The sequence below is a fragment of the Leuresthes tenuis genome, unplaced genomic scaffold (genome assembly GCF_036924035.1).
Source record: "Leuresthes tenuis unplaced genomic scaffold, fLeuTen1.0.hap1 SCAF_19, whole genome shotgun sequence".
In the NCBI taxonomy this organism is placed as follows: domain Eukaryota; kingdom Metazoa; phylum Chordata; class Actinopteri; order Atheriniformes; family Atherinopsidae; genus Leuresthes; species Leuresthes tenuis.
Window position 1 is genome coordinate 6549261 of NW_027325373.1, and position 27554 is coordinate 6576814.

General features: G+C 38.7%; 2 protein-coding genes and 1 long non-coding RNA gene across 4 annotated transcripts; 2 read left to right on the top strand and 1 right to left on the bottom strand.

The window, feature by feature from the left end:
* Window positions 1-2262: 2262 nt before the first annotated feature.
* Window positions 2263-4820, top strand: LOC140277553 (uncharacterized). Its single transcript, XR_011909100.1, has 2 exons — window positions 2263-3692; window positions 3838-4820. It is a non-coding gene; the product is annotated as an uncharacterized lncRNA (long non-coding RNA).
* On the bottom strand, window positions 4610-20092 carry LOC140277549 (phospholipid-transporting ATPase ID-like). 2 transcript variants are annotated; one of them, XM_072372615.1, is made up of 29 exons: window positions 19790-20092; window positions 18828-18931; window positions 17681-17764; window positions 17417-17475; window positions 17160-17273; window positions 16889-16987; window positions 16723-16784; window positions 15878-15950; window positions 15673-15743; window positions 15494-15576; window positions 14260-14418; window positions 13169-13257; window positions 12640-12833; window positions 12334-12542; window positions 12191-12234; window positions 11924-12089; window positions 11458-11646; window positions 11029-11144; window positions 10773-10937; window positions 10422-10533; window positions 10155-10260; window positions 9528-9678; window positions 9101-9284; window positions 8760-8983; window positions 7777-7860; window positions 7413-7658; window positions 7022-7160; window positions 5892-6022; window positions 4610-5746 (listed from the first exon to the last, which is right to left on the bottom strand). In XM_072372615.1, the coding sequence occupies exons 3-29, from the start codon at window positions 17733-17735 to the stop codon at window positions 5480-5482; spliced, it is 3591 nt and encodes a 1196-aa protein (XP_072228716.1). In that variant the 5' UTR covers window positions 17736-17764; window positions 18828-18931; window positions 19790-20092; the 3' UTR covers window positions 4610-5479. The 2 variants fall into 2 exon arrangements, with proteins under 2 accessions (XP_072228716.1, XP_072228717.1); XM_072372616.1 differs by lacking the exon at window positions 18828-18931.
* A 2579-nt stretch (window positions 20093-22671) lies between these two features.
* Window positions 22672-23347, top strand: LOC140277552 (heat shock protein 30-like). Its single transcript, XM_072372619.1, has one exon. The coding sequence runs from the start codon at window positions 22702-22704 to the stop codon at window positions 23314-23316; it is 615 nt and encodes a 204-aa protein (XP_072228720.1). The 5' UTR covers window positions 22672-22701; the 3' UTR covers window positions 23317-23347.
* Window positions 23348-27554: the final 4207 nt, after the last annotated feature.

The window sequence follows — 27554 nt, forward strand, 5'->3', positions numbered from 1 at the left end:
TTACAGCACAACTGCCAGCCTTACAGATGGCATTTTTGCAGTTCACATGCATATTCTTTGAGCTGAATTCTACATCACATCTGCCTGCATTAACATATGCAACACATTGTATGTTTTGGGGCTGAGGATAGTCTTTTTTTACAGAGATGAGCTGTGATGGTGGAAGCTCCAACACAGGTGCTCTCAGCTGACATGTTTGACTCCAAAAGGAAACTATTCACATCTCGCCAATGCAAGTTGGTGAAGGTCAGGGCATAAATACCAGCCGAGTCGCCAGGAAAACAGGTATGTAGACCCTGCATGTATTAAAAACAAACAAAAAAATGCCTTTGTTTGGAATATTGCATATATTTGGTTTTGGAAGCAAAGAAAAACAGTAAAGTACTGTATTTTCCTTGATGTTGGCCTGCCTATGGCTGAATTGTCTTCCACGCGAGTGCAGTTTTTTTGGGAGATCTTGCTTTAAAAAATATATATATATATATATATATAGCTAACCACATATCCCTCTTGGCACAGGTCCAGTGAATTATGTGTTGGTTTTTGTGGAACGAAAATGCAGTGCACCCCCCCTCTGCTGCGAATGTGGCAGATGGGAGAGTGCACTTTCTAAGGTTGAGGGTAATCCTTTATTTAGACACAAGGATTACAGCTGACACCGCTGCTCTCCTTATATCTGCTCGTCTTTGTATGTCTCTGTCCATTTCACCAACATGCGCACACAGAGGCCATTTGTCAAACATCTAAACACATTAGTCACCAATAAACCTTTGTTTGATCTCTGTTAAGGCAGAAGTCTTTACACTGTCAGTCTAATCTTATCTTCGTTAGGCTGTTCTTATCCAGATTTAGGCTATCTCAAGGGAACAAAATTTTGAAATCAACACCCCTCAAATGAGTATTCAACCATTCTTGTCTGTTGCTGCAGACAGTAAATAGTTAAACCGTTAAAGGTGGATTTACTGACTAAAGCGCACAGTTTTTTGCATTTGTAGTATACAGCTCTTGCTGTTGGTGTGTTGGTTGATAGGGTTAAAAAACAAGTCCAGGTTAATAACTCAAGCCTCATCAAGATGTTTTCATTGGTCTGGGCCATTAGATGTTCAGACATCTCATCACTGCCTAAGGCATGAGTCAAGGGTCACAGTTATCCAGTTAAAGTTTACAATTAAGATGAGCTGAGCAAAAGGATTTTGCTGTCAACAACCATGAAAAATGGCATCATGTTTATTACTCGAAAGGAGTACAATGTATGCAAACCTCAATCCAGAAATTCTATCATGAGCTCAGCATTTCTCAGAAAAGCCCTCCTCTGTTTAGTAATTCTATATCATCGGACAGTGTACTGCTGCTCCCTCAGAGAAGCACACTGTTGCCTGGTAGGCAATAACACATTCACGGCACAAGTTGGACTGCCATGTGTGAAATTCTTACTCTCTTGAAGCTAAGACAGCCGTCTCTTCTTACCGAGGTCAGCCAGTAAGACCAGGGTGCTGCTTTCCACTTGAACTTTGACCTAAAGGGACTGTGTGATACCATCAGTGAGAATACCTGCATGTGTGGGTGTTCAAACTTATCTGGATTTCATTGTATCTTTGCAACAATCTTTGAATGCACAACTATTTATAAACCTGCAGTTTCCCTTCTCTCCCATTCGTCTTCCTCTCTCTTATTTTCTATTCCACCATTCTTCTGTGATGTGTAGGGGACTATTTTAAATCAATTTAAAATAAATTTAAAATCAATTTATTCCTGTTCCTGCCATAGTAAAGGTCAGATTGTGTATTATTGGAATTGAGGATTTAACTGGCTGTTCCATCACTGCTCATTTGATCCCACTTTGCTTCACATTTCAGGTTGTAGGACATTTTAAAACATGCTATGTTCTGTTTTTCAGTTACACTTTAAAGTTTATTCATCACAAAAAAGGGCAGGATTATTGTCAATGTTCTCTGTCATAGTTGGAGTGTGAACACACTGGATGCTATTTATGCAACATGCTAGTTCTCGTTCCTATTCCATACAGTGGGATTACGCAGTGACCTTCACTGGAGACAGTCAAGACTGCTGACTGTGCTGCATGGCCATAAGGGAAGGAGCATTGAGTGAGGGTGAAAGTGAAGCGGAGTGAAGCCTTGTGAACAGTTTTGGTGTTAAGTGCAATTTAACAAGCTGTCTTTTGTTTAAATTTTGTGTAATTGTTGAGGAACATTCTTCTATTTCAGCTTTTCAGTTTATGAACCTAGGCTTTTTGTTATCTCTTTTGCCTGTAAAATGACATCTCACTGTATTGCTCGATTATGCATTATGAATGTCTTTGCAAAGCCACAAGCTGTGATATATGCCACCTGTTCTTGTGGAGCAGAGAGCAAAATGAAAGCTCTTTTGGATCTGTGCCACAGTGGGACAGCCTCTCCCGGTGAGGTCATCAGCCGTCGTCACGGAGGACACTGCAGCTGTGGGCCGAATGCAATTATGAGTAGGTCTGCAAATGCACAGTGCAGTGTATATGGCACGAAGGATTGCACAAGTAAGACAGGCAGGACCAGAAAAATGCAGTGAAAGTGCTCTTAGCAGCATACATAATGCAAAATGACCTGGCAGAGGTCTGTGTAGAGGTTTTCCAAATAAGGTCTAGTTCTGAAATATTTACAACGATCAAAGACATTTTTCTTCTTTAAACAGGTTCTGACTCTGGCTATGTTTCATGATGAATTGAGTATGGGTATAGGACTATTCCTTCTGCCTGTTTCAACTAATCTACATCTGTAAAGGTGATGCAATTCATTCTGATGATGGGGAAATATTGCATAACTTTGAGTTGGATTTTTCTTTTATGTAGGTAAAATTACAGGATAACAGTAAAAGCTTGGAAAATAGGACATAGAAATACATATATACTTTTTATTCAAGTTACATCATACATAAGTATATGATGGGAAACTGCGGCTGAAAATGTAGTTCCGTGAAGCATGAAGATAGCATACTGAATCTACAGTGCACGCATGCACTGACCGATCAGAAATGAAAGGTGGAATTACTAAATATCAAATGAGCGACCTTAATGTTGTGGCTTATTGGCGCATGAACACACAGATGTAGTTTTTCTGTCCTTCCATTGACACAAACATTTTGTGCCTTCATGTTAGAGAGTTTGAGCAATTCAAAACATGGTTGGAAAGACAACACTGAACCCTTCCTGTACATCAAGAACACAGTGTCACAGTATCAGGTGGAGTTATGCCTTCATGAATAGACAAATGGAAATGAAATACAGTGAATACAATGAAAACGGAAGAGATCAATGTTGAGATAATTAAAAAAAAATATTTATTGATAAAAGTAAATGTAAACTGGGCATGCCAACAAAAAACAAACCAAACATTGATTACAACTGAAACTGAAATCACAATTTTCATCCTTTCTCAAAAGCTTATGTCAGACGTGCATGGCTTTCCATTAATTGGCCCTCCTTATTCTTTTTCATAGTATTTTGCGACATCTTTCTGACCCGGTTGGACTCATCAGCACAAACATTTTTCATACATTATATGTTATGTGTGCAACATTATTTGGCTTAATTTCTTACAAGTGACAGCATTCAGTTGCTGGGTTGCTTTTTTCTGTTAATGCTCCTCATGCATTCAGATAAGTCCACATGCAATCACAGTTTCTGAAAAACAACCTGTTACGTTACATAAAAAAAATGCACATGAGCATGCCGATTGTGCAGGGGTTGTGTGAAACAGGAAAATATTGATGCATAATCAGACAAGACGGTACATGCCGCTGCAGCTTAAGCACATTTAAACAGTTTCCTTCCATATTTTATCTCAGAGGCTGTAAAAATGCTGCAGCTAATCAAAGTAGATATAATTGTGGAGGAGGATCATTTTAGCAATGCTTCTAGATATTTAATAACATAATCTGTTAGATTAACCAATGCTACTGTTCTCCTTTGTTCATTAAAGTGTTGTCACTGAAAAATATCTTAAGAAAGCACCCAGAGGGTAATTCCCTCATAACACTGTCATGTTAAGTTACCCTCAATAGAAAGAGTTGCATGTCTGAAAAGGATCATTTTAAGTATTTATCTAAACGCAGCACAGGTCTGGACTGCAGCAGTAAAATCAACAGATGGATACGCTCAGCAACAGTGGTTTGATCTGGGTTGTCATCAGCTGCTCAGAGGAATCCAACAAATCAAGTTATTAAATATATGTATGAATGAATAAATAAATAATAGCACTGTCAAAACTGTCCTCTTCCAGTGTTTTACCTACAATGACAAGCTGCAGCACCGAGTCATTTTCACTCAGTGTGTGAGCCAAAAGAAACAACAGAAAGAACTCCTTAATAGCATTTCAGCTGCATGATTATACAGTATGTCAGTGCACCGTTATTTTTAACATGATGAAACAAGCTAGTTAGCTTCATATGAATTTTTATGACATGAGCAAACTGAATTATGTGCATGGTCCAATCCTGCGGGAATGGCAAACGTCTTGTGTGCACTGTGGCTCTGTCACTTTCACAGTCATGTTTGAACTAAACTGAACAGAAAAAAGAAATAAGTGTCTGAATAACTGTACGTTATTGCATTAACAGACTGAAGGAGTAATTAATATGCCCCCTGTAAAGGGCTTTAGACCCCTGAAAACTCACTTTAAGTTTAAAAAAAAAAAATTAACTGGCATAAATAAAAAAAATAAAAAATTTGCAGTTCACAACAAATCTTGAGAATCTTAAACTTGCATAACACAAAGTTGATCTCATGGCAGTTAGTGGTTTTGAATGTTTTTGCTCATTAATAATAATAACGTATATTCTCAAAGCTTTTTATGTGATTTCTACCTCCCATGCTGTTAGAGGTTTTAGCTTATCAGACAAAAGTGCACAAAAACAGATCCTTCAAACTTAATTTCTTCACAGGTTCCTGTGTAAGAGATGGTTTTAAAAATGTGACTTGTTAGTACATTTGAGATATATAACAAAAAAAATTAACCTCTGGAATGTCAGTCTGATGTCACTGTGGGTCAAAGTGTGTACAAATGTGTAAAAATATATAAGTATAACTTTGTCAGTAATTAATTTAACTGAATCTTGACAATGAATATAAATACAAGTATTTAGTGTTTGCATAAAGCTCAAGAAAATCCCCGTCCAGAATGTTTGTTTTAACAACTCAATATAGTAATTAAGGCAGCTTAAATGGTGTTTTTGATTGAACAAAAAATTGTAGTTGTAAATTCATGAAAACCTTCTAGTACGGTTGGAGAGATTGCCAGCAGTAATGAAAGCTACAAGATATGAAAATTGTTTACTTGTTGAGCAAAACAAGATAAACCACCATTGTGATTCTTTAAGGCTCATCATAATCTTAACTCAGTTTTAAGTAGATAAGTATGATCTGAAAGTTATACAGGCAAAAAAAAAAAAAAGCATTTCTGAAATGTTTCAGTTCCTACATGCTCCCCATCTATGGGCTCTGCGACTCCTCTGGCTCCTCAGTTATGGTGCGATATTGCTGTGGCTGATTCTCAGCCAAAGGCAAGTCTGTTTCGATAAACAGGGCAGGTCGACTTCTAATGGGTCGTTTTAGCAGGAACCTTCGGGAAGTTACTAGGTCACCGTAGCCCCGGGAGTGGGAGAAGGCATAGCTTGACCGACGGGTGCTGACACGCCTGGGAAGCCGACGATGTGGAGCCAGCGCTGGCAGTACCTCCTTTCGTGCTTTATATCTCACCTAGAAAAGACCAAAAGGGACAAGACTTAAATGTAGACTTTTTTATGAGCACATCTACTAATCTTGCTGTTACGGTCCATTGACTCTTTTATAGAACAAAGGAACACATAAAAAGAGGTGATTTATAAGGTTCAATATGGCTCACCTTGTCGTTGATAGTTGGACAAATCTGTATGAGAATAAAGCGTAAAGCCACCACAGGCAGAAGGCAGAGGAGGCAAGTCAAGAACATGGTCAGCCAAACATTTGGCTGGTTTAATGAGTTTCTGTCTGTGCCTGAAATGAAAAAAAAAAGATTAGTATGGAGGATACAATACACACAACAAAGAGAAAAAAAGTGGATGATGACATCAATAAATGTAAACCTAGGACATAGCTTGTTGGAAACCATCTCATGTATTTTAAGTTGTACTGACCTCTAGTGGGTAAAGGTAAATTCAACTGAGTACTTTGTACTAACCACAGTGATGAGAGCAAAGAATCAGTGAGCTCATCTGTTAGCTCATCTTGACAATTTTTACAGACTTCAGTCAGATAGAAACAAGAGGGAATGCGCATGCTGTCATCAGGCATGTGACTGTACTTTGGTTATGTCCTCTTTTTCCCTTTGAGTTGCAAAAAGAGTGCCGGTTGAGTGGCTGCAGACTGTTTTGGCAGGACAACAGAAAACACCTTGAAAATGGGGAAGAGCTGTTGTGGAAATGACACTACCAAAATAGAAGAAGAATTCTGAGTTTTCTTTTTACATCATCTTAGAGAGAGAGACGCAAACAAATGAATTTCTGCCATTCCGAGAAATGCTTGTTCAGTATGTTATATTTCAGATGAAAATAACATTTATGTCCAATATGATGACAAACCATAGAAACGATTTAGCATATCCTTTATTTATAGTCCGTGCTATTGCAGCAATGTTCCATTTGATGGGAAAAAACTAGCTAACTATGCTCCTTCCGATCTGCATTTCAGATGTTAGCTCCTCAAGACAGCTTCTGAGTAATAGATCTTTGCTGCAAGTGAAATTTCTATGGAAAGTGCCCTTGTTGTAACCAGATGGTGCAATATGCCCGATAGCAATAAATTGCATGTGTGCGTATATCTAAATATTATCATATATATATAACCGACCATGTCCCCTTTAAAAGACAAAGTTCAGAATAGGATAACCTTAAAGAATGTTAACCAGGAGTCGAGTTCTGCAGTTACTGGAATCAGTTTTCTCCGGGCCAACCAGAACAACCTCTATGCACCCATAAAAAAGCTGAATCTACTCACCAATGAAGGGAAAAGTAGAGGTCAAGATGACAAACATGCCATTGCTGTTCATTGTGAAGGTCATGGCAAAATATACAGCCAGGCTGCCCCAAACAAAGAACTGGTTAATGGATGTCCAGTAACAGGTGTCAAGACATATCTAAAACACACAAGTTTGAGAGGATGAGTTAGTTTTGCACATATTCAGTCACCTTGTGTTTGGTGTATAATAGGATATGTAGATTGAATGTGTTGCACAGAATTTCAATATGTATTCTTTAATGCATTGTATAAAATAATCAAACATAGCATCATTGCTTATTGGTCTGTAGTATGATAATGGTTAACATGGTGTAAGTACTGTAGGATAACGTCTGAGCATTCCTGTGCTGGTTTAATGAATTGTACTCACCTGTATGCTCATCACAATAAGGACACAGTTCGCTTGCAGTAAAGCAAAGGAATAGTAGTCCGCAATTTCTTTGCCGTCATCTCTGACCGCGTTGTGCATGGCAGCCCATGGGATAAAGAAGAGGATAATGGAGGTGTAGCAGCTGTGCAACATACAGCCCACAAAGATTTTCTTATTAAAATATTTATTTAGCTGGCCTGGAGAGTAGAGCTGAGGATACTGGAAGCTCCAGCGGTCATTTACATCCTGCGTAAACAGAGGATTAGAGAGAGTAATAGAAAACCTAGAGGATTGCGAAATCAGGATATGAAATGAACAAAGACTAAAAGACAGGATGTTGTCTATCTTTGCCATAAGCACATACCTGGTCAAAGAGGCTCAAACCAAGGATGGGAAGAGCTGTGTACATCAGGTTGTAGAAAGTGATGCACCACTCATCATATACAGCCTAATAAAAACAGAATTGTCATTAATACATAGCAAATGGATGTCTCTTGTAGAAACATGTTGATTTGCTGCTTTTTTCTTTTTTTTTTTGTTTTGGATGGAAATGGGACATATTTGTAAGGTCTTCAGCTGTGGGTGATGGGGTGGATCCAGAAGCACAACATACGTACATTTAAAAGTAAAGAAATACAAAAGCCAGGGGGTGTCTAACAGATCTTGTCAAAACACATGCAGTCAGTCATGAAGGCGAATGTGACTGACGCGCAAAGAGTAGAAAAACAAAGGGACAGGCAGAGATAATACTTGATAGAAAAACACAAGGAACAAAAGGCTGTAACGTTTGACACACTGGTATAAGGACAATCTGGCAATTGACTTGTGAAACAAAGATAGCATGAATACGTGCAGAGAGTGATGGCAAACTGAACGAGGGTGTGGGTTAATCAACTAACTTAAAGCAGGTGAAACACAAAGGGTAGGAGAAAAACAAAGGAGGAATATTTAAAAATTAAATAGGAAGAGGAGAAAAACTGGAAAAAGGATGAATTAAAACCATGATGTTGTTTAATTAATGCATATATATAAAGCTTAATTAGGGCTTTGTGGTGTTCCTTCTCGACTCAAGATTAGGCTCTTTCTAAACTGTGTTGGATATTTTGGGGGGAGGTTTCATATTAATTTTGTTAATATATGAAAAAAAAAGCGACTTTGCATCATTGGGTACATCAAGTGGGTACATGCAGTGCAATTCTGAATGTACCCACATGACACATAATCAACGTGAAACTATGAAGTCATAATCCTACAATCTACAAGAAATCTCAGTCTGCCGGCAACTATAACATCCTGTGTCACACAAAATTTTAGATGCAAACAGTCATTCAAATATGTGTAATTTACCTGTGCAGAGAAGCCGCAGAAGAAGGAATACCAGAAGTGAACAAACGCGAAGGTGAAGTTCTTGTAAAAAAAGTATTGTAGAAACTTGCACATCCGTAGGTAGGACCAGCGGCCGTGCACCAGCAGGAGACGCTGGAGATAACGGAACTGTGCAAAGGAGAAGTCGCTGGAAAGAACTGCCTGCATCCCCTCCTGACCACTGATCCCGACTCCGATATGAGCAGCTGAAAGACAAACGGAAGACAGCAAAACAACATACTTCAAATGACTGACAGTAATTATTTTCCAGCTCTACTGAAAATGCATCTCTGTGGGTTAATGTCTGATCTGAATGAGCTAACCTTTGATCATGCTCACATCATTGGCTCCGTCCCCAATAGCGAGAGTGACAGCCTGCTTGTATTTCTTTACCAGCTGCACCACCTGGGCTTTCTGTAGAGGGGTAACCCTGCAGCAGATCACTGCCTGACACATACACGCCGTCCTCAGCAGCTCCAGCTCCAAGTCCTTCTCCAGTGCAAACGCCTAAAGATTAAAGGGCAGATTACAGAGTTGCATTGCATTTTTACTCAAGTAAATCCATCACCTTTAAATATATTCACATGAAACTTTTTTCTTTTTGAAAAAAAAAAAACCCAAAACAACAAAAAACTCACAACCGTTTTCAAATTTCCAAAGGAAGAAATTATGAGGCGATTGAGGCAATGACAGTAGAATTTTTTGTCAGTTCAGCAACAACGAGAAACAGTTTGAAAAAAGCCGTCTTACCAGGCTGTGTCCATTTATTATCAGAGCATAGTCTCCATCCACTTTCTCATCTTCCACCGTCTCTGTCTTCCCGAGCCAAAACAGACCCGCGCGAGCCTTGACCACAGAAGGCTCCTCTGCTGCGTCTGGACACATTTTCCTTCTCGCCTTTCTACAAACGCAAAAGATTAAAGAATAAGAATAAAATAAAGAATAAAAACCAATTGTTTAACAGGAAGCCATTCCTTATGAAACACAAGTATCCAAATGTTCCTTTTTGTAACTGCTCAATAGAAAACAACACTAAAGCTTATTTATTCAGATGGACTGTAAAACATTCATTATCGATTGTTCACTTGCAAATTCATCTTGGTTATTTTTCATGGTTCAAAAAAAGTCGAAAAAAATAATTTATTGTGTAATTTTGTAACTGTAATAGTGCCAGTCTTAATAAAGTTCTTAACCATAGAAGAATCAGGAGAAAATGTTTGGGATCATGTTAAATCAAAAAGCTGTTGGTTCGTGAATCCAGACACATATTTGACTGTACTGCCAACAATAACTGAATATGGGATTTGGGGAACATTATGACCCATAAAAGCTTATTGATTAGCAGAATCAGTAGTACTACATTCCTCACTGACTTACTGTAGCTCCCCTCTGACGCCTTCGGCTGTATTCGCTGCCACGATGAAAACCTCCTTCATTTCTTCTCTCAGCATGTTGCAGGAATAGCCAATGTTTTCTGCCGTCTCTGTTTCAAGACAATTACAATGACAATAACTGTGGTATGAATAAAGAGTCAACCCCATAAAGCTTAACTCTGAGGTAATTAGATTATACAGAATGTATCTATTAGATGAGTCATCAGCCTTGAAACATTTGATTTGAATGTCAACACAGAGGAAAAGCAACCTTGTTTATCTCCAGTCAACACCCAGATTTTAATATCAGCTTTAGCCAGTTGCTCAATGGTCTGTGGCACACCATCCTGCAACTTGTCCTCCACAGCTGTCGCTCCCAACAGCTGGAAAGCAGAGATGACAGGAGGATTTAAAGTGACAGAATGCAAAACCAACTCTCACCTTTAACACGCATGACAATAAAACAATCCTGCCATTTTTAGAGCCATTTTGCAGGAGAGCCATGATAATTTTTTGCAATCAAACGACCATATTTATATTTTTTGCAACCATACTACCAATAAAGTGGTTAATAAGGTTAACTGCGGCCTGTTTAGGTATATATTTAAGCAAGCAAACTAACAATGAGGTCTTTCTCAATCTCTTCATAAAGTTGATCGAGTCTCTCCTCTCGCTCCTCCATGGCGGTGCTGGCCTCATGGTGGCGCTGTCTCCACTCCTCCAGGTAGCTCTCCTCCAAGTCCTTGTAGGCCAGAACCAGCGTACGGAGGCCGTCGCCTGCATACTCCTAGTTTGGTTAGATTATTATAAGCATTTGAAAACACAGATTTTTACAAAATAGTGGCACATACAAAAAAAAGTTCAAGCGCTTCTCTCACGTTGAGGTGCCCGGTGGTATCTTCCATCAGTTTGTTACACGAGGGGTGTAATCTTTCATAGATGATGGTGTCTGCTCCTTTGCAGTATAGAGTCAACTTGCCCTCAGGGCTGCACACTGGGAATCACAGCGAAAGTGACAAAGTTTGATATTTTCATATCCACGATGAGGAAACCTCAACATAAATCTGGTCATCTTCTGAATGTAAAAGATAACTGCTTAGTTTCGGTGGACATGATGAATGCACTAACGAGTTTCTTTTAAAGTTAACCATATGACATCCACAATTAAAAGCAGCATGAAAAACAAACAAAAAAAGCTCACCTTAAAAAAAGGATCAAGTATAACCTCTGAGAAGAAGTTATGATGATTCAGAGCTAAATCAAAGGAGACATTGAAAACGTAACATTGTGACACTACTCTCTGTTACCTATTACTGACATCCTCTTCCGCACATTGTTGAAGTCCAGAACGGCCACGAGGTCATACACAACTTTTCTGCCCATCTCCATGATTGTGATGGTCTCTGGTGTGCGAGAGCGGAACACAAAACCAAAGTTCCTCGCTGCGGTCACCAGCGCACCCTCATCAGGAGACTGAGCCTGATAGTTGAGCTGCCCTGCCGGGTGAAAACGATGACAAGAGAGGGGAGAACCACACAAAATACATAAGATATTAGGAAATTGCCAGAGTTGAGTTCCACACTGTGACCTTATTAATTTCTGGAAAAGACAAACAGTCTGATTTTTCTTCTTTCATAAGGGTTCTCTAACTGGTTGTAACACAGTGCATTAGGATTTTACACAATAATGTAAAAACTATGGAGTCCAAACGCTGAGCTGTGATGGAATTCTCCTGCCATGTGGTAATAAAGATAATCATTGGCGGATCCTCACCCTCTTTCTTTTCCTCAGGCATGACGGTGTGGCACAAAGCCAGCAAGCGGAAGAAGGCCTGAGCCTCTGGGTTTCCTCCTCTCACCGTCTCCAATAGACTGTGATCGTGAAAGATGAACTTTGGGTCTGCCAGTTGATTCCAGGAGAAGTCCAGTCTCTCTGTTTTCTACAAACACATTTAAAATAAAAAAAAGACTAAATTACTTGAAGTACTTTAAAAGATATTCTGAAAAAAAATACAGTAGTATGTTTGTAATGCACTCTGACCTCTGTTATTTCCACTCTTTGTCCAGCAAAGTCATACAGCTCCCCTGAATAAAAGAGTTATACACTTCAGAATGAGTCATCCCACCGATATGTGTGAGTCCATTGGAACTCTGTACTTTTCATAATGAAGCAAAGCTGTTCACCATAGCTGTTTCCATTGATGGAGCACTTGTTGAAAGCCATGATGTTCTGCGTCAGGGTGCCTGTCTTATCACTGAAGATGTATTTAATTTGGCCTAGCTCCTCGTTGAGTGTGGTGGTCCTTGCCTGGGCAGGGGTATCATTCTTAGGGTAATACATCTTCCTGTCCCAGTCTATGAAGAAGCTGTTCCCAAGACGGATCATCTCCACACTGACATTCAAGCACAAACAGACAGAGCCAGTGCTCAGATTTTCACGATAACTGTTGCTGCTCTCTGACTTCATGATCTTCCTGTGCTGTAATGTACCTGACATAGAGAGAAATGGGCACCACCATGTTGAGGGCTATGACGTAGGACCAGAAGGAGAGGAAGGGTGAGAGAGTAGTGCTAACACCTGGTTCACGAGGAAGAAACGGTGTGAACACAGAGCCATCCCTCGACTCCCAGATTGCATTGCCGACGGCCAGAATGGTGCACATAGTCGCCAGAAGAACAAAGATCTAACAAAATAGAAATATTTTTCATTGAAAAAAATGTGACTGAGATCGATTACTTGAAAAGCATATATGCATCTGAATAAGAAATGTTTTTAGGAAATATAGCTTTCTTTCTCAAAGAACAGAAAATTAAAAATCAAACATCCTAAAATCTCAACTTTTCTGACACAATGTTATTTGTCATTATAGCAGAACATTTTTTTTCCAAACACAAATTTAATTCTCATCAATGTCACCAATGTTTTATGTAGTTCTTAATGAATGTTTAAGTGATGCATTTACAGGCCAACAACTGTTTGGCATATCATGTGTTTCTGAGTATTTGTGCGGAAACTCACACATAACACCAGAATATTCGTCAGGTGATCAATACTGGTCCGTTTGAATGTTGTCTTTCCACTGTTTTGCATCAGTTTGGTGTCAGGACCTGAAAACATTCAATGACATTTTCAGATAGAGTACTCCAACAACTGCCTATGGACATCGTATTCAGCATTTGTAGAACGTATCATTGTAGAGATGGTTTAACTGAGACTGTATAATTGTAGAAAATATGCTGCAGACAGGCATATTATTCTATTAATAATTCCAAATAGTCAATTCATCCTCATAATCTTTTGTATTGGCTTCCTCAAAATAAGACGTGAAAAAAGTAAGTGAGAGGCAGTAAACTGCTTAGCGAAGAAAATGGCAACTGAATTGTCCACTTGCCAAAATATCAATCAATCTTTATTTATATAGCACTTTTTAAACAAAATATGTAGCACAAAGTACTTTAAATAAGTAATGAAAACAGCAACGACAGAATAAAACTGTTATAAGAGGCAAAGAGTTTACAATAGAAAAATAAATGAATAAATTGTAGATGAAGACCTGGTCATAAAATCATTAAGAAATAACTAAAAGTAACTGAAACTTGTTATGCATAAATTGATACGAATCTATTGAAAGATTCACAAAAAACGTAATGGATCAATGCTCTTTTTAGGAAGCCCAGAAAGAGGAGTATTGCAGTGATCGATTCTGCATGTGAATAAAGCATGGACCAATGTCCCTGCATTGATTTGCAAAATGCGACTTTTTCAATCTTCACTAAAAGCCACACAGTTTCAGCTTCAATTTCACAAGAGAGTGAAAACGTTTCACATTTTTTCATAACTACTCATTTGACAGCAGGTTTGCACTAACTGTTTAATTATTTCCAGTGACTCGGAGCTTAACTGGCTTTATTGTGTATCACACGTCCGCCCTCTTCTGGTTTTATGCACTCTTACCTGGCAAGCGCCAATCTCACCTGCAACTTGTTGCTCGTGCGCACCTTAATTGCCTAGGCGGCCATACCGTAGGGACCTCTCGCAGTACTGGGTAGAAGCACACAGTCTATGGCTACAGGTTACACAGTTGTTGAACTGGTAGCTGGACTGTTTACCTCCAAAAATGACCAGTCCGAAGCACCACTCCGTGTTCCTGAGAGTGCATCCTCTGAGCAGCACTTTGCTGTTGTCCAGGCTGTGGACTTGTTTATTCACCGTCAGAGTGCCTTTGAACTTGTCGAGACGGTTGTTGGGAGGCTCACTTCGCACTTCACCTGAAAAACACAGGTCGGTGTATTTCAATATTTGGAGACTCACACTCGACAAGCACTGGAGGAAATTATTTAAAGTTGGATATTCAATTTTGAAGGACCACCAAATGGGCGCGAATGTAAAAATGATTGCTGGTCTAATCAGTGTTTTCCAAAGAATACACAGTGATCCATATGGTTCGAAAAAACTTAATTACGTTAAAAAAACTTAAATACATTCAGAGTGGTAATTCATTTAAGTATTCATTCTTATTTCTGTAAATACAACCCCAATCAGAAAAACAATGGTGCTTTAATATATAAAGATATTGACTGATTAGTCTGACTTCAATACAAATTTTCACTGTGTGATGGTCCATCCAAAAGTCTCCAAGTCCACAGAAGTCGATGCAGACGCTGGATGAGGTTAGCATAAGTCTCTCTCTCTCTTTTATCTCAGGAAAGTTTTATGTTGCATGTGAAAGTAACTGTTTTGTAGAGCTTGACAAAGGTTTCGTCCTGTATTTCCTTGCCCTTGTGGTTATATATCGGCTGTTGATGAATGATTTGTCTTGAATGCAGTACTGTCTGAGGCATTGAAGATCACAAGTGTTCAGCTTGCCTTCAACAAACTGAAATTGTGTCAGATTGCTTGAGTGGTTTGATATTCTGCATTGTTGATGGAGAACCAAGCAAATCCTTCCCAGTCTGTCTTTATGAAATATTGCTTTCACACAGTGCAACGTATATATAGGCTATGTATATTAACAAATTAAATTAAATTACAAGACAAGCAATGAAAGAACTTGGGTTCATCCTTTTGTTGTTTCATTTTCAACAGAAGAAATGACAGGCCTGAAATATTTCAGGTCATCTCTGCATTTATATCATTCTTGGGTTGCGTAATAATTGCCCTTGATGTCTACGTTAATGAGTTGTCTTCATTGTCAAGTACATTAAATTCATTGCAGTAATCCCAATATCACGACAATGCCATGAAATCTTTCCTGAATTGTTTCTTTTGTTTGACGGTGGAAAAACCAGATTGTCCGGTCTAAAATCTGAGCGATGTTTGTTAATTATTTGTTCAGCCTCTTACCGTTGAAGCGAGCGAGTGCTTCGATGTTGCTTCCTATGTCTCCAGTTATGGTAAGGGCCTGTTTCACTTTCAGATTGCTTTCACTGGGGAAAGACCAAGAGGACTTGTGAAGGATGTGACTGAAGGCAAATCCAAGACACTGTGATACGTAAGTTGTCAGCACAGGGCTGCACACCTACCCATCTAACTCAGTCGTTTCCACGTAGACCAGATTGAGAGGCTCGCTGCTGGACAGCAGCAGAAGGTCTGCCTGACAGACGATGGAATGAAATGCAGAAGTTCAGGAGATAAGAAGACAAACCTAAACTGAGTTATTATTCTCATGCTTTTTAAAAGTTTGAGCCCCATTTTATTTAATATTAACTGTAACAAATCCACACTTACTGTGACAAACTGATTATTCTCCAGTTTGATTATGTCCCCAACCTGAACATTCATCCATTTTTCCTTTCTCAGTCTGTAGAGAAGACGTATGAAATCACTTGGCAACATTTCACACAAAATCTGGAATAGCTGGATGTATCCATATATCAATTGTGTGATAAAAGTAACTTGGAAATATTCTATGGGACATTTGTACAATTTTAATTCCAAAAAGGTTGGAATGCTGTGACACTCTGAGTGGAAGCATGTATAGTTCTAAAACCTGTAGATAACAGAATCATGACCATTTTAATCCCAAAGATCATGGGCATCCAGCAGTGATTTTTGGCTGTCCCTTGCTCACAGAAATGTCTCCAAAATAATCCAAAATTTGTGGATGCAAATTTTGCAGATTGTTGGACCCTTCTGCCCTTCTTCACTTCTGAGAGACTGTGCTTCTCTAAAGTGCTCCTTTTAAGCCCACTCATACCCAGTCATGCCTTGTTCGTCATTTGTGCCCCACCTTATTGCAAATGAATTAACTGGTTGAAAAATGTTCCTCCAGCTGTTTCTTTTTAGTACTGCTTGCTATTTCAGCTTGTTGTTCAAGATGAGCTGATATTTTTCATGTAAAGCAAAATGTCTCACTTTCAATATTTCATGTTTTCTGTGTTCTATTGAGAATGAAACAATGGTTTGTGAGATTATCAAATCATTGCATTCTGTTATTTAGATTTTACTGTCTCACTGTTTTTGAGATTGGTGTTGGGCAACGTTTCACACAAAACATGACCTTTTATAAATATATTATGCATATATTGATTTTTCTGATCTTTGGTGGGATGTCTGTGCATTAAATGACTCACTTTCCATCGATGAGGACTTCCACTGTGCGGTTATTCACTTGCTTGTCGCATTTGTATCTGTTCTACGCAGTGGACAGAAGAGGAAACATTGTTTGCTCACATGTTTGATTTTAATTTATCTTGTCCTGTAACAGTCTTGTTTAACATTTAAATAATGTCATCTTACTATGTCATCTCTCGCATCTTTGACCGCTGTTATAAGCAGCACCAAAGTCAAAGGCACAGCCGTGGTGAACCAGGGGAGGGAGGATATTTTAGGGATTAGCTGTCAACACATAAACACACATGCACAGGTGATTAAATACGTTTATGCTCAAATGAGAAGTAGCATTTGTTTGAAAAAACATTTAAAACTATAGATAGTTTGGAAATTTGAAAATCACCAATATGCATGATAACTTTAGATCTTGAACCAATATGTAGAGAAAAATGTCTACCTGAAGGATTAGAAGGAAGAGGAAGTAAGCATTAGCGAGTCTCCTGAACTGTTCAAACAGGTTAAGGGGCAGGAAGGTGAAAATGTTGTATTTGGAGGTCTTGATGGCATTGTTCTGAAGAAGAGGAGGAGTGTCAGATGGTATTTAACATTCATGTGCAGTCAACCATTAATTAGTATGACAAGATGTTTAAATTACACAAAAAAACTAACTGAATAATTTAGAGTTATGATGGAAATGCATCAGTGTGCACTTACAGCATAGCGGTAAGACAGGTTAAGAGGTCTGTCATTGGCTCGCAGGTATCTCTCCTCCTCTGTTAAAAATAAATAAAATACTACATGTTAGACAGCAAAAGAAGGACTAACCTGTGTCATGACAGCAATGGAAAAAGAAACAGTTCCTTCTACTACATTTACAAGTGTGTGTGACCTTTTCAAGCTATGTATCACAAACCTGATGTAGAAGCAGCAAACAAAACATCCACTAAACAAGTACATTTTGTGCGAGTTAGAGCTCACCTTGCTTTTTCTCCCCTCCACATAAGTTACCAAAATACGATGCAATGGATCCCATCTTCAGTTCAGTTTCTTCATTTTTCACACCTGTATGAAAGGCATGAGTTAACGAGCGAAACAGATTTTGTTTTAAGATGTTTAACTATGAAGTAAGTAACTGGAAAAGGGAAACTGTGGTAAAAGTGTTGGGGAATCAGGTGATTTGTTGAAGGTTAGGTTTGTCTGCAATGGTAACTCGGTGTAAAAATTATAATATTCAAGAATTAGCTATGAATAGTTAGATTTCCTAATGTATAGAAGACACCTGCTGAACTGTAGTTATAAAAAATGAGAGAAAGGTAAGGGATAGACTGAAAAGAGCAAAGATTTAACCACTCAATACCTGCATGCTACTAAAGTTTAGCTTTGTAATAGTTATGTAACTACCCACTGAGCAAACATCACCTATGGATGTTCAGAAATAATTATCACATCTGTTGGTCTGGGCCATTTATTATTTTTTTTTAACAATCAGTGATGGACAGAATTGGTCAACAAATGAAAGAAGACGTTTAGACAGGATAACTCATCCCTCTAACTGGTTAGACGCTCTAACTGCTTAAAGTCTAGATGTCCATTGACAGCCAGAATTTATTAGGAAGACAATCAAGCTCTTCATAAACTGAATGTTCAAGGATGACTAAGAGTAGCTGATAAAAAACAACAAACATGCAAGATAAGGCACGTGCTCTGCGATTATCAAGCTTGTTCCATGGCCATAGAAATGGCGATAAGATATGTTTATCAAACAAGACTATCCCACATCCCTTATTTTATATCCATTACTTGATTTACATTTGTATTTTTAGTATATCCCCTGATTCATTAATTTATTCTTTTGTGTTGCGTTCTCTATTCGTTCTGAGCTCAGATGACGACTTATTTATGGCTACCTATTTCTACTTCTCTGAAACAATTCTGGAGGTTACACTGTCACTTCGTCTGAAACTTTGTTTAATTTTGTTTTGTTTGTGTCAGCTTTAGACTCAAAGAATAATATCACAGATACCAGTCACTGAAATGGGCTTCCTTTGGATTGTGGCTGGGCTCAGCCTTAGAGGGTGAAGAGCTCAAAGTGGGGCCACTTCTCCTCTGCATCAAAATGAGTCACCTGACGTGTGTTGGGCATCTGATTAAGATGCTCTCTGTTTGCCTTCCTTTCCTTCCATTCTAACCTGGGAATGCCTCAGTATCCTCCATGATCCCTAGGAAGAGCTTGAAATTGTTGCAGGGGAAAGGGACATCTTTATAATGTCATGTGGCATGACATACGTCTAACAGATGATTTAGATGCTACATCCACAACAGACATCTTAAATACGCTCATTTTGATTTCTCAGAAGACATCATCTGGAGGTCCAGATGTCAAATCTGTTGAATATGAATATTTATTTTTTACCCAACGGGTAATGGATAGCATTTGACTTTGTAATTCCTCTGCTAAGTAAAACACTCCAAAAAAAGCAGAATGATTACAGATGCAAAAAAGGCTAGATTATAGTTGAGGCCTTAGTTTGCTACTGCAGCCAAAGGGGTACTTAAAAGAACAAAATGCCACTTATCAGACATTCTGTATATCAAACAATATTTACCAAATCACCCAGACTTATCTGGGCTATAAAGTGGTAAAATTATCTAACCCCTCCCTTCTCAACCCTTTGTACCAGAATAATATCTGGGCAGATAATCTACAATCACAAAGATTGAGACAACGATATAGCTTGCCCATTGATCAATAATTGGTCAAAAGCATTCTGTACAATGTAAAACTACAACATATCCATGGAAAAACATTTGTTTTTACATTTCCTGCATTTAGCCAATACATTTATAAAAAGCGGCCCGACTGAATGGGAAATTTAAATTCAACATAATTTTTACTCCTGTTTTACTGCTTCCCCATCTGTCTCCTGTTCAAGAAAACCAAGCAAAGCTCAGAGTCAGAAAGAAGCCAAAGACGTTCTTTGTCATGTTTCACTCAGTATGATTGAGCTAGTTTAGGACATTGTTCCACCAAAAATACCAGAAATAGAACATTTTCTACCTTAAAGCAAATAAGAATCCTCCACCTACCTCAAACAAAAGCGATAATACCTTTAAGTTCTGTACACAGAGTTACAGGGTTACATAAGATAGAGAGGAGATATTGCAGCTTTCCACCCTCCTTTTGTTTGCATCTCAGATGAGGTAAATCCAGGCTCTCATCAGTACACAGTACTGATGGCCAGGCTCCAGTCTAGTCGCAAGCGGAGAAAAGGAGTCAGGACTCAGGCCTCTGCCTGGATGAAAGACAATGTGGTCGACTGGTAAATATTGTAGGGGGTGACAAAAGCACCTTCAGACAAGGTACAGATTGAACTGGGATCTCCCTGCACCTAACTGCTCAGAGATTGAACAAACAAAGTGGCGATCTTTGGACCTGGATGGTAAGTCTGTGCACATGTGTGGATAGGCAGTAAAACAACAATAAATGACATGAGTTTTAGCCAATAGAAGTCAACATTATAGTTGTAATCTGTCCGATCAGGTGTTCAACTCACACTGTGATACGTGTACGTGTTTATACCGAAGACTGTCACACTTTTCAGCTCCAGCTTAGTTCAGTTTGCGACATAACAACCTATCTGCAGGCGCTCTCAGAAATTGAATTTAATAGCTGAGGTTGGAAACAAAAGAACGCTGTGTATACAGGGGACCTCAACTTGAACGCTTTAATAAATTATTTCAAGTGTCCGTGTGTGCTTTGTATAAGCTCTTCGGTTGCATGGCACACTGGCATGAGTGGCTTTTTGCGTACTTAAAACTTACAACTGAAACATCATCCCAAGTCATTAAAGAGGATGTAGAGAAATGTCCACAAAACATAAGGAGATTAAATGGAAAGAAACAGTCAAAACGCTGCCTAGATATATACCAGAGCAATATCATCGCAAATAAAAAGTACAAAATAGTGAGGAACTAAAAATTTGCTGCACGTGACCATGTATTTCTAAAGCAGGCAAAACATTGTGTGTTCACTTTAATTACTGATCAAACCGTTCTGTTAACTATTTGGTACTTTCACCTTTACTCAAACCACCACAAAGGAGCTGTAAGAAAGGAAAGTCAAAACACTGATATGCTTCACAATTTTACAGTTTGCAGAGGTTGAAGCGTGAGAACTGTAGTAGCCGCATTTTAAAGCACTTTGTGAGGGAAAATAGACACGTAAGAAATCCCGGGAGGGATATCCATACTTATATTGCTCTCTAGTTAGAACTGGCATTCTTTCAGAAGAAGTCCTCAGCAGGATAAACGGTCAGAGATGGCGGGTGTGAAGTCTTGAGTGAGCCAGTGTCCATGTGACTGTGCTATGGTAGATAAAGTAAGAACTAAAAACATGGAAAGTATGTTTTGGGCAAAGTATCCAGACTGAAACTGTAATGGTTAGCTTGGGAAGGAGCCAACTATTGGACAACAATACTTTATGTCATTTATGAAAAAAGATTTGAACATGCATATCTCATTTGGTTAAGGATTTAGAACACCATATGTGTTTCTCTCTCCTTTTTCAGATAGCGATAGGATTTGCATTTTGATGTGACCTCTGTATGTGATGTCTCAGCAAGCACAAGCAAACTCAATTTCCCTTCTATATGCTGTCTGTTAATTACATCATGGCCACAGCTACCACTCAGTCTGCACAACCAAAGCAGCAGTGTTTGACACAGGTTTGTACTTGTAGCACTCAAAGCCATCATTTTATTTAGTTTCCCCAACTTATTGATTACCTTTGTCATATCCACGCCCCAGTTAGAGCTTCATCAAAGAGTCATCAAACCAGATGCTTCCAGATGTTCCCAGATCCAGGCTCAGAAATAAAGGTGGCCGAGCCCTTTCGGTTGCCGGCCCCATGTTGTGGAACAGCCATCCATACAAGCCCAGGGCATTGTTACTTTCAAGTCTTTGCCCAAAACCACCTCTTCTCTTTGGCTTTCATTCGAGTTGAGCCCAGACATCTTGGATTGTTCATGTAGTGATTGTATTTTCATTGTAATTTGTTATCATTTTTATCGATGACCGAGCCTGTAAAGCACTTTGGGCAACAGTTGTTTTTAAATGTGCTATGAAAATAAAGTTGATGTTGAAGTTTAATTTCTCGTAAACCAGCTCATTAGGTTTTAGGTATGTACAACTACATGGTTAGAAATACATGCTGGTTTGCCTTAATACAGATTTCCTCATAAAAAATTTAATTTCCTTTATTTTTAATTTTTTGCTCAGTTCACATTTTCAATTTGAGACATATTCACAAAAAATCACATAGATTTGATTGAGAATTACTGAATTTAAACAATTAAATGTTCGCATCACATTTTTGTGACCAGACTGTGTTATCTACATTAGCTTTATTACTGTGAAGAAGGATTGATCACAGTGAACAGGTTTTTAGGATTGCTTAGTTGGAATAAACTCAGCAGAAAAGCATGGCAATTGAAGCCCCAGTCTTAAGTATCATTTTATATTCTAACTATGTGTAACATTTGTGTTGAAGTGTTTGTATCTTGCGTTTTTTTTTCAACTTTGGATTATGTTTTAGAAACAGAAATTCTTAAAGCTGTTTAAGCACAAATGAAGAATTAAAAACTATCACGATAACTTAATAATTTTGTAGGACAGGTTTTTTGATCATAAAGGGATTGAAACACGCTGATGTGCTAATAAAGTAGAATGTAACTTTGTTGGTTAAAGTAAGCATAGGATTACTACAAACTTCCTGATCCAACAGGAATGATGGAGTGATGTCATGACTGCTGTGAAACAGATCCACCCAGTGGACATCTGTGGTAATGACCAGAAACTTCCAGAAGACTCTGGACCTCCTCCAGTTAGAATATAAAACTGGGACAGTTCCACTGCTGAGACAGAACGCAACACAGAAGAGAACAGACACCTGAACAGAGTTTTTCTCACAACAAGAGGACTCGACACTAAACACCCTGAAGATGCTGTGCTCTCGTGGATTCCAGTCAGCCCTCGGTCCATTCGTGGACTTCTACTGGCCTGTACGCAGTCTGTGGCCAGAGGTCAGACCTCTGATCTACCAGCAGGATCTCCTGCAGAGAAACCTGCAGGAGCTGCGCAGCAGTCTGGAGCTGATGGATACATTTCAGCAACAGATTCTGGAGGAGACAGAGCCTTTCAGGAGCAGCGTGGCCCTGCAACCAGTCTCCTACCAGCTGGACAAAGAGGGAGAAAACTTTGGCCTGACCCTGGACACTCAAGGCTTTTCCCCAGAGGAGCTGTCTGTCAGGCAGGTGGGCGGGAAGCTGAGAGTCAGTGGGAAGACAGAGAAGAAGCAGGAGGACGGGAAAGGCTCCTACTCTTACAGACTCCAGGAGTTCAGACAGGAGTTTGATCTGCCCGAAGGGCTGAACCCTAAAGCCGTCACCTGCTACCTGTCTCCAGACGGAAAGCTCCACATCCAGGCAGCCAAAGCTCCATGTGTGGAAGAGGCTGAGAGAGAGCTGACTATCAAGAGGAGCTCGGAGGAGGAAACACAGCAGAGTGTGTGTCCGCAGGCAGAAGACAGCAGACCAGAGACACACAACAGAGCATAGAACAACCTGAAAACATGGACTGATGAACACGTTGATGTGCCAGTGAGAAAAGATATTCTTAATATTTAATGATATTTGTGCTTCTTTTCTATATTTATATTAATACTTGACCCTGATCAATAAATGTAGTATTTTAAACAGACACGTCTGAGGTCCTTTTATTCCTGTTTCTTCTTTCATCCTTTAATTTCTGAAAAATCAGAGTGAACAGATTTTAAAAGAGGCAATAGAACATAAAAGGAGATGAAAGACATTTCAGATTCTTCAGTTTTAAAAAATCACTTCTGGAAAAGCTTTCCAAAATATTTCACCAAATGTGAAAAATATTTAAAGGTGACCAATAAAAAAATTATCTAAATGTAAATAAAACTTGAAAAATATAATTTAGCTGTGTATGAATACATTTGTTGTAAAATGCTTGATAAATTTGGACTAAAAAACAAAACTGATAAATACAATGATGTGCCAATGTAAGTTGAATAATTTTATACTGTTCAATCTTTTTTCACATCTGGATATGGACAATAAACCCATTTGACACACATTTTCACTTTGGCATTTTCATTATTTTGTGTTTGGTAGAAAAAAAAATATCATACATTAATTTTTTTCTTTCTCTGTTTTAATGAAAAGCACTTGTTATATTTTCAGAAATAAAATCACTAAACGGGGTTTAAATCCACGGGGTGGTCAGCGTGAAATGCCAGTAACATCCACTAGGTGTCAGATTTATACAAGCCTGTCATTGGGGAGTTTAAAATGTCTTCATGTGCAGTGTGAAAAGTTCCAAAACATACTCATATGACAAAAGGAACTTAAAGAGATTAGTTGTACAGCATTAAACATTTTTTCATAATTAAATTTAGAATTCTGATGTTTGTTTTGTGCGTATGCTCCATTGCATCTTAGAGGGAATATATTTCTGCCTTTGGACTCATGAGGTCCTCAGTTTAATTCCCACATTTACTGGAGGTCCATACAACATGATGTTCTGTAAAGTCTTGGGCCACTTAATGATATATGCAACTATATCTATTTATCTATCTGTCTGTCTCTCTCTCTCTATATATATATGTATATATATATATATATATATATATATATATATGCATTTACGCATGTATACACATCAACTCTTGCACTGATTTCTCTTAATTATGTAGAGTCTAACCAAATTCTAAACTTCACCTAATCTTAATTCACAGTTTAGACTTAACCCTAACCAGGACCCAGTAAGTCCCATTAAGAAGAGCTGGTTCCACAAAGGTCAGTGGTTTACTACAAACGATTCTAATAAAGTTTCATATGAGAATTAAAAACACACAGTAAAAAAATTATTAGCCAGAGTACTAACAAAGCACAATGAAGTAACATAGAATAACATGGCCCACCCATTTTTCCTATTTTCCTCCTATATTGTTCATAAGTTAATGTCAGCAATTACCAAGGGTGCTTGGTCTCTTGCTGGCTCCTGTCAGACTGTCAGCGCTTTTCTGTCCCAGGAATAGATGAATTGCCCCGTAAATGTGGCGCAGCTGAGTTGGAGAAGGAAAAGAGCTCTCTTTAGGAAACTCACAGTGGCTTTTGATCTATTTTCTATTGGTACAGCAGCTCTTTGTTTTTCACAGTAGTGTTGACAGAATGTTTATTCAGAAGATATTTAAATGTCAGAGGTCTGTAATTTTTTTTCCTCATTCCTCCATCCTTCCCTCTGGAGTCTTCATAGTCTCTGTTTTCACAACTTCCATCTGATCAGGTGCCCGTCCATCTACTTGAGGCAACAGACGGAGACATTTTCAAATTCTTGTATTTAATCTTTCTCTTACAGTCGTGTTTCTTCCCAACATATCCCCCATCCTCTTATATAATCATTATCTCCTCTGCCAAAATATCCCCCCCTTTCTTTCCTCATGTTGACTGCCTCCACATTTCACCCATTCTATCCCCTCTAAACATTCCTGTTGTTGCAGACACTATAACTGCCTCTTAATCAGCAGGGTGTGTTTGAAGCAGACAACTTTTATTACCATTACAGTGTGTGTAATGTGTGTAGAGTTATACAGATACTGGGGCAAAACAAAAAAAAGCTAGATAGCTTAAGTTAAGCATTATAAGTTAAACCTTTTAAATGCTTCCCATACGTTAACAATGATGCCTAAACTGCAGAGACACCCTAAACACAGAACATGTGATTGATGTCTGTTGGGCCTCATGATGCGATGGGGGCCTTGGTTTAGGATACAAGAAATCCAGTTGTTTCCAGTGGCAGACATTAGCCTGTCATAAGTGTCAGCTGGTGATGTTAGATGCATAGGAAGTAGGGATTAACTGTGTCACAGTCAAAGAGACAACTCAGAAAAAAGACAACAGAAATGTGTGCATTTGATTTTTTGTTGACAGATGGAACTCTGAATGTAGATTTGGGAATAATCTGTTTGTTTCTGATGTTAGCCTATATCAGGCTAACACATTCAGATGATGTCAGAATCAGAAGCATTTATTGTCAATCAAGCATTACAACATTACATTGCACGCAGATTGAAATGGCGTTTATCCAACTCCAGTGTGTGAAGGAGTTAGAACGGTCGCAGCCATCGAGGGCGCCACCGGGTCAAATTCTGAGAGAATCAGGCACATTTTTTTCCCTCTTTGGCTCTCTCTACAGTTGTGAGATAACAAAATGCTGTCTTTAAAAACAATACTCCATGTGAGCCCTGCTCATGTACAGCCTGACACATAAAGTTTTTGTCACGTTGAAGAGGAAACAAAGATGCCATCAAGAGTCCACAAAAATATCAAGCGGACATAAAGAAAATAGGAGTGACTCAGGACTGGAAACCAAAGTTGTGAACTATGGGATCTCAGCCAATAGGCACTCCAGGACAGTTTCAGGTCTGGGAATGTACACAACAAAGGTTGATGTACTTCCAAATGAGACTGACACACAGTTTTAAGGTTCACAAACTTGTCTTGTGTTACTTTGATACATATGTTCAAGCTGGCTTGAGTGTTCAGCATTGCACCATGATTTCTGTCCTAGGGTTGACCCAAGTGTGACTGAGTGTTTTGCACGTGCTCCACGGTTCCGGTTCATGTGATGATCCAGGTGAAACATAGTAAAGTGGTGACAACAGAGAGCAACTAGATTCTATAGTATGCATTTGATTTGCATCCAAAAGAAATTGCATTAACAAATACTGGAACATTCTTCAGAATTAAAAAAAAAATAATGCAGAAAGCTTATCATGGCAAACTGAAGCCCAAACAAGCAAAAACAGAGGAGCATTTTGACCTGAACGTAACATTCTTTCACATGTGTAACATTCACACTTTAAGAAAATAATCACACTTTATAACTGAGTCTAACCTGGCCGCAGGTACAGTTGTCCTGATGTCTGTTTCAAACTACTCAGTGTGGTCTGCCTTTGGCGAGAAGGAGTGGGGATCTCTGTATCAGCCATGTGTTTTCCTAGAAACTGACAATTAAGACTCAGCATACTCTGGTGATAACATAATTCACCTCAAGAGTAATGGCAGATAACTTTGGTCTTGTTGAGGGAACCATCTTGGATGGTTTTGAAGATGAACTTGTCATTCAAAAGATTATTTTCTTCATCCATTTTACCTTGCCATCCACAGAAATAGACTGCATCCCTTTCATTTCCCACACTACGGGATGGACGGGTTCCATTCAAAGAACGTGCCTATGTATGAAATCCAAAATATGATTTCAAGTTGTTTTGCTTACTAAACTTTGTGACTGAAATTTAGAACCAGTCGAAATAGAAAATGGTTTCTAAACATATGACTCACTCACTCTGAGGTGAAAATCACGTGACTTATATCACCACTACATGTCTATTTTGATTTTGTGGCTTTTTCTACTTCTCATGTCATTACTGTGACATGTGACAAGAACACAGGCAGTTAAAAACAATGAAAAAAACTATAATAGCTGAAAAAAAGACGTCACTATTTTACAAACTTGATCATTTAATTAACATGTAATGCTTCGTGGACCACCAGATCAGTTACATATTACGTTAAAAAACAAGTTGGAAAATCAGCAATTTTATTAGGTACCAAGCTTTTTCCAAAAGTGACTATAATTGACACTGTCCACAACAGAAAAAGGACTGGTGCTTATTTCTATTGCTGAACCTTTGGAACAGTCGGGTTAGAACTGCTGACTAAAGATGAAAGTATTGTGCTGCTATTTTCGTCACAGAAAGCATCAA

What these genes read in the sequence shown, in the direction of transcription:
- LOC140277549 (XM_072372616.1), bottom strand. Translation starts at nt 17,735, where the DNA reads ATGGGATCCATTGCATCGTATTTTGGTAACTTATGTGGAGGGGAGAAA. An exon ending in ATACCACCGGGCACCTCAAC is followed by an intron (nt 10,938 to 11,028) that starts GTGAGAGAAGCG and finishes TAACCAAACTAG; the next exon opens with GAGTATGCAGGCGACGGCCT. An exon ending in GTTTGAGCCTCTTTGACCAG is followed by an intron (nt 7,659 to 7,776) that starts GTATGTGCTTAT and finishes CTGTTTACGCAG; the next exon opens with GATGTAAATGACCGCTGGAG.
- LOC140277552 (XM_072372619.1), top strand. Translation starts at nt 22,702, where the DNA reads ATGCTGTGCTCTCGTGGATTCCAGTCAGCCCTCGGTCCATTCGTGGAC.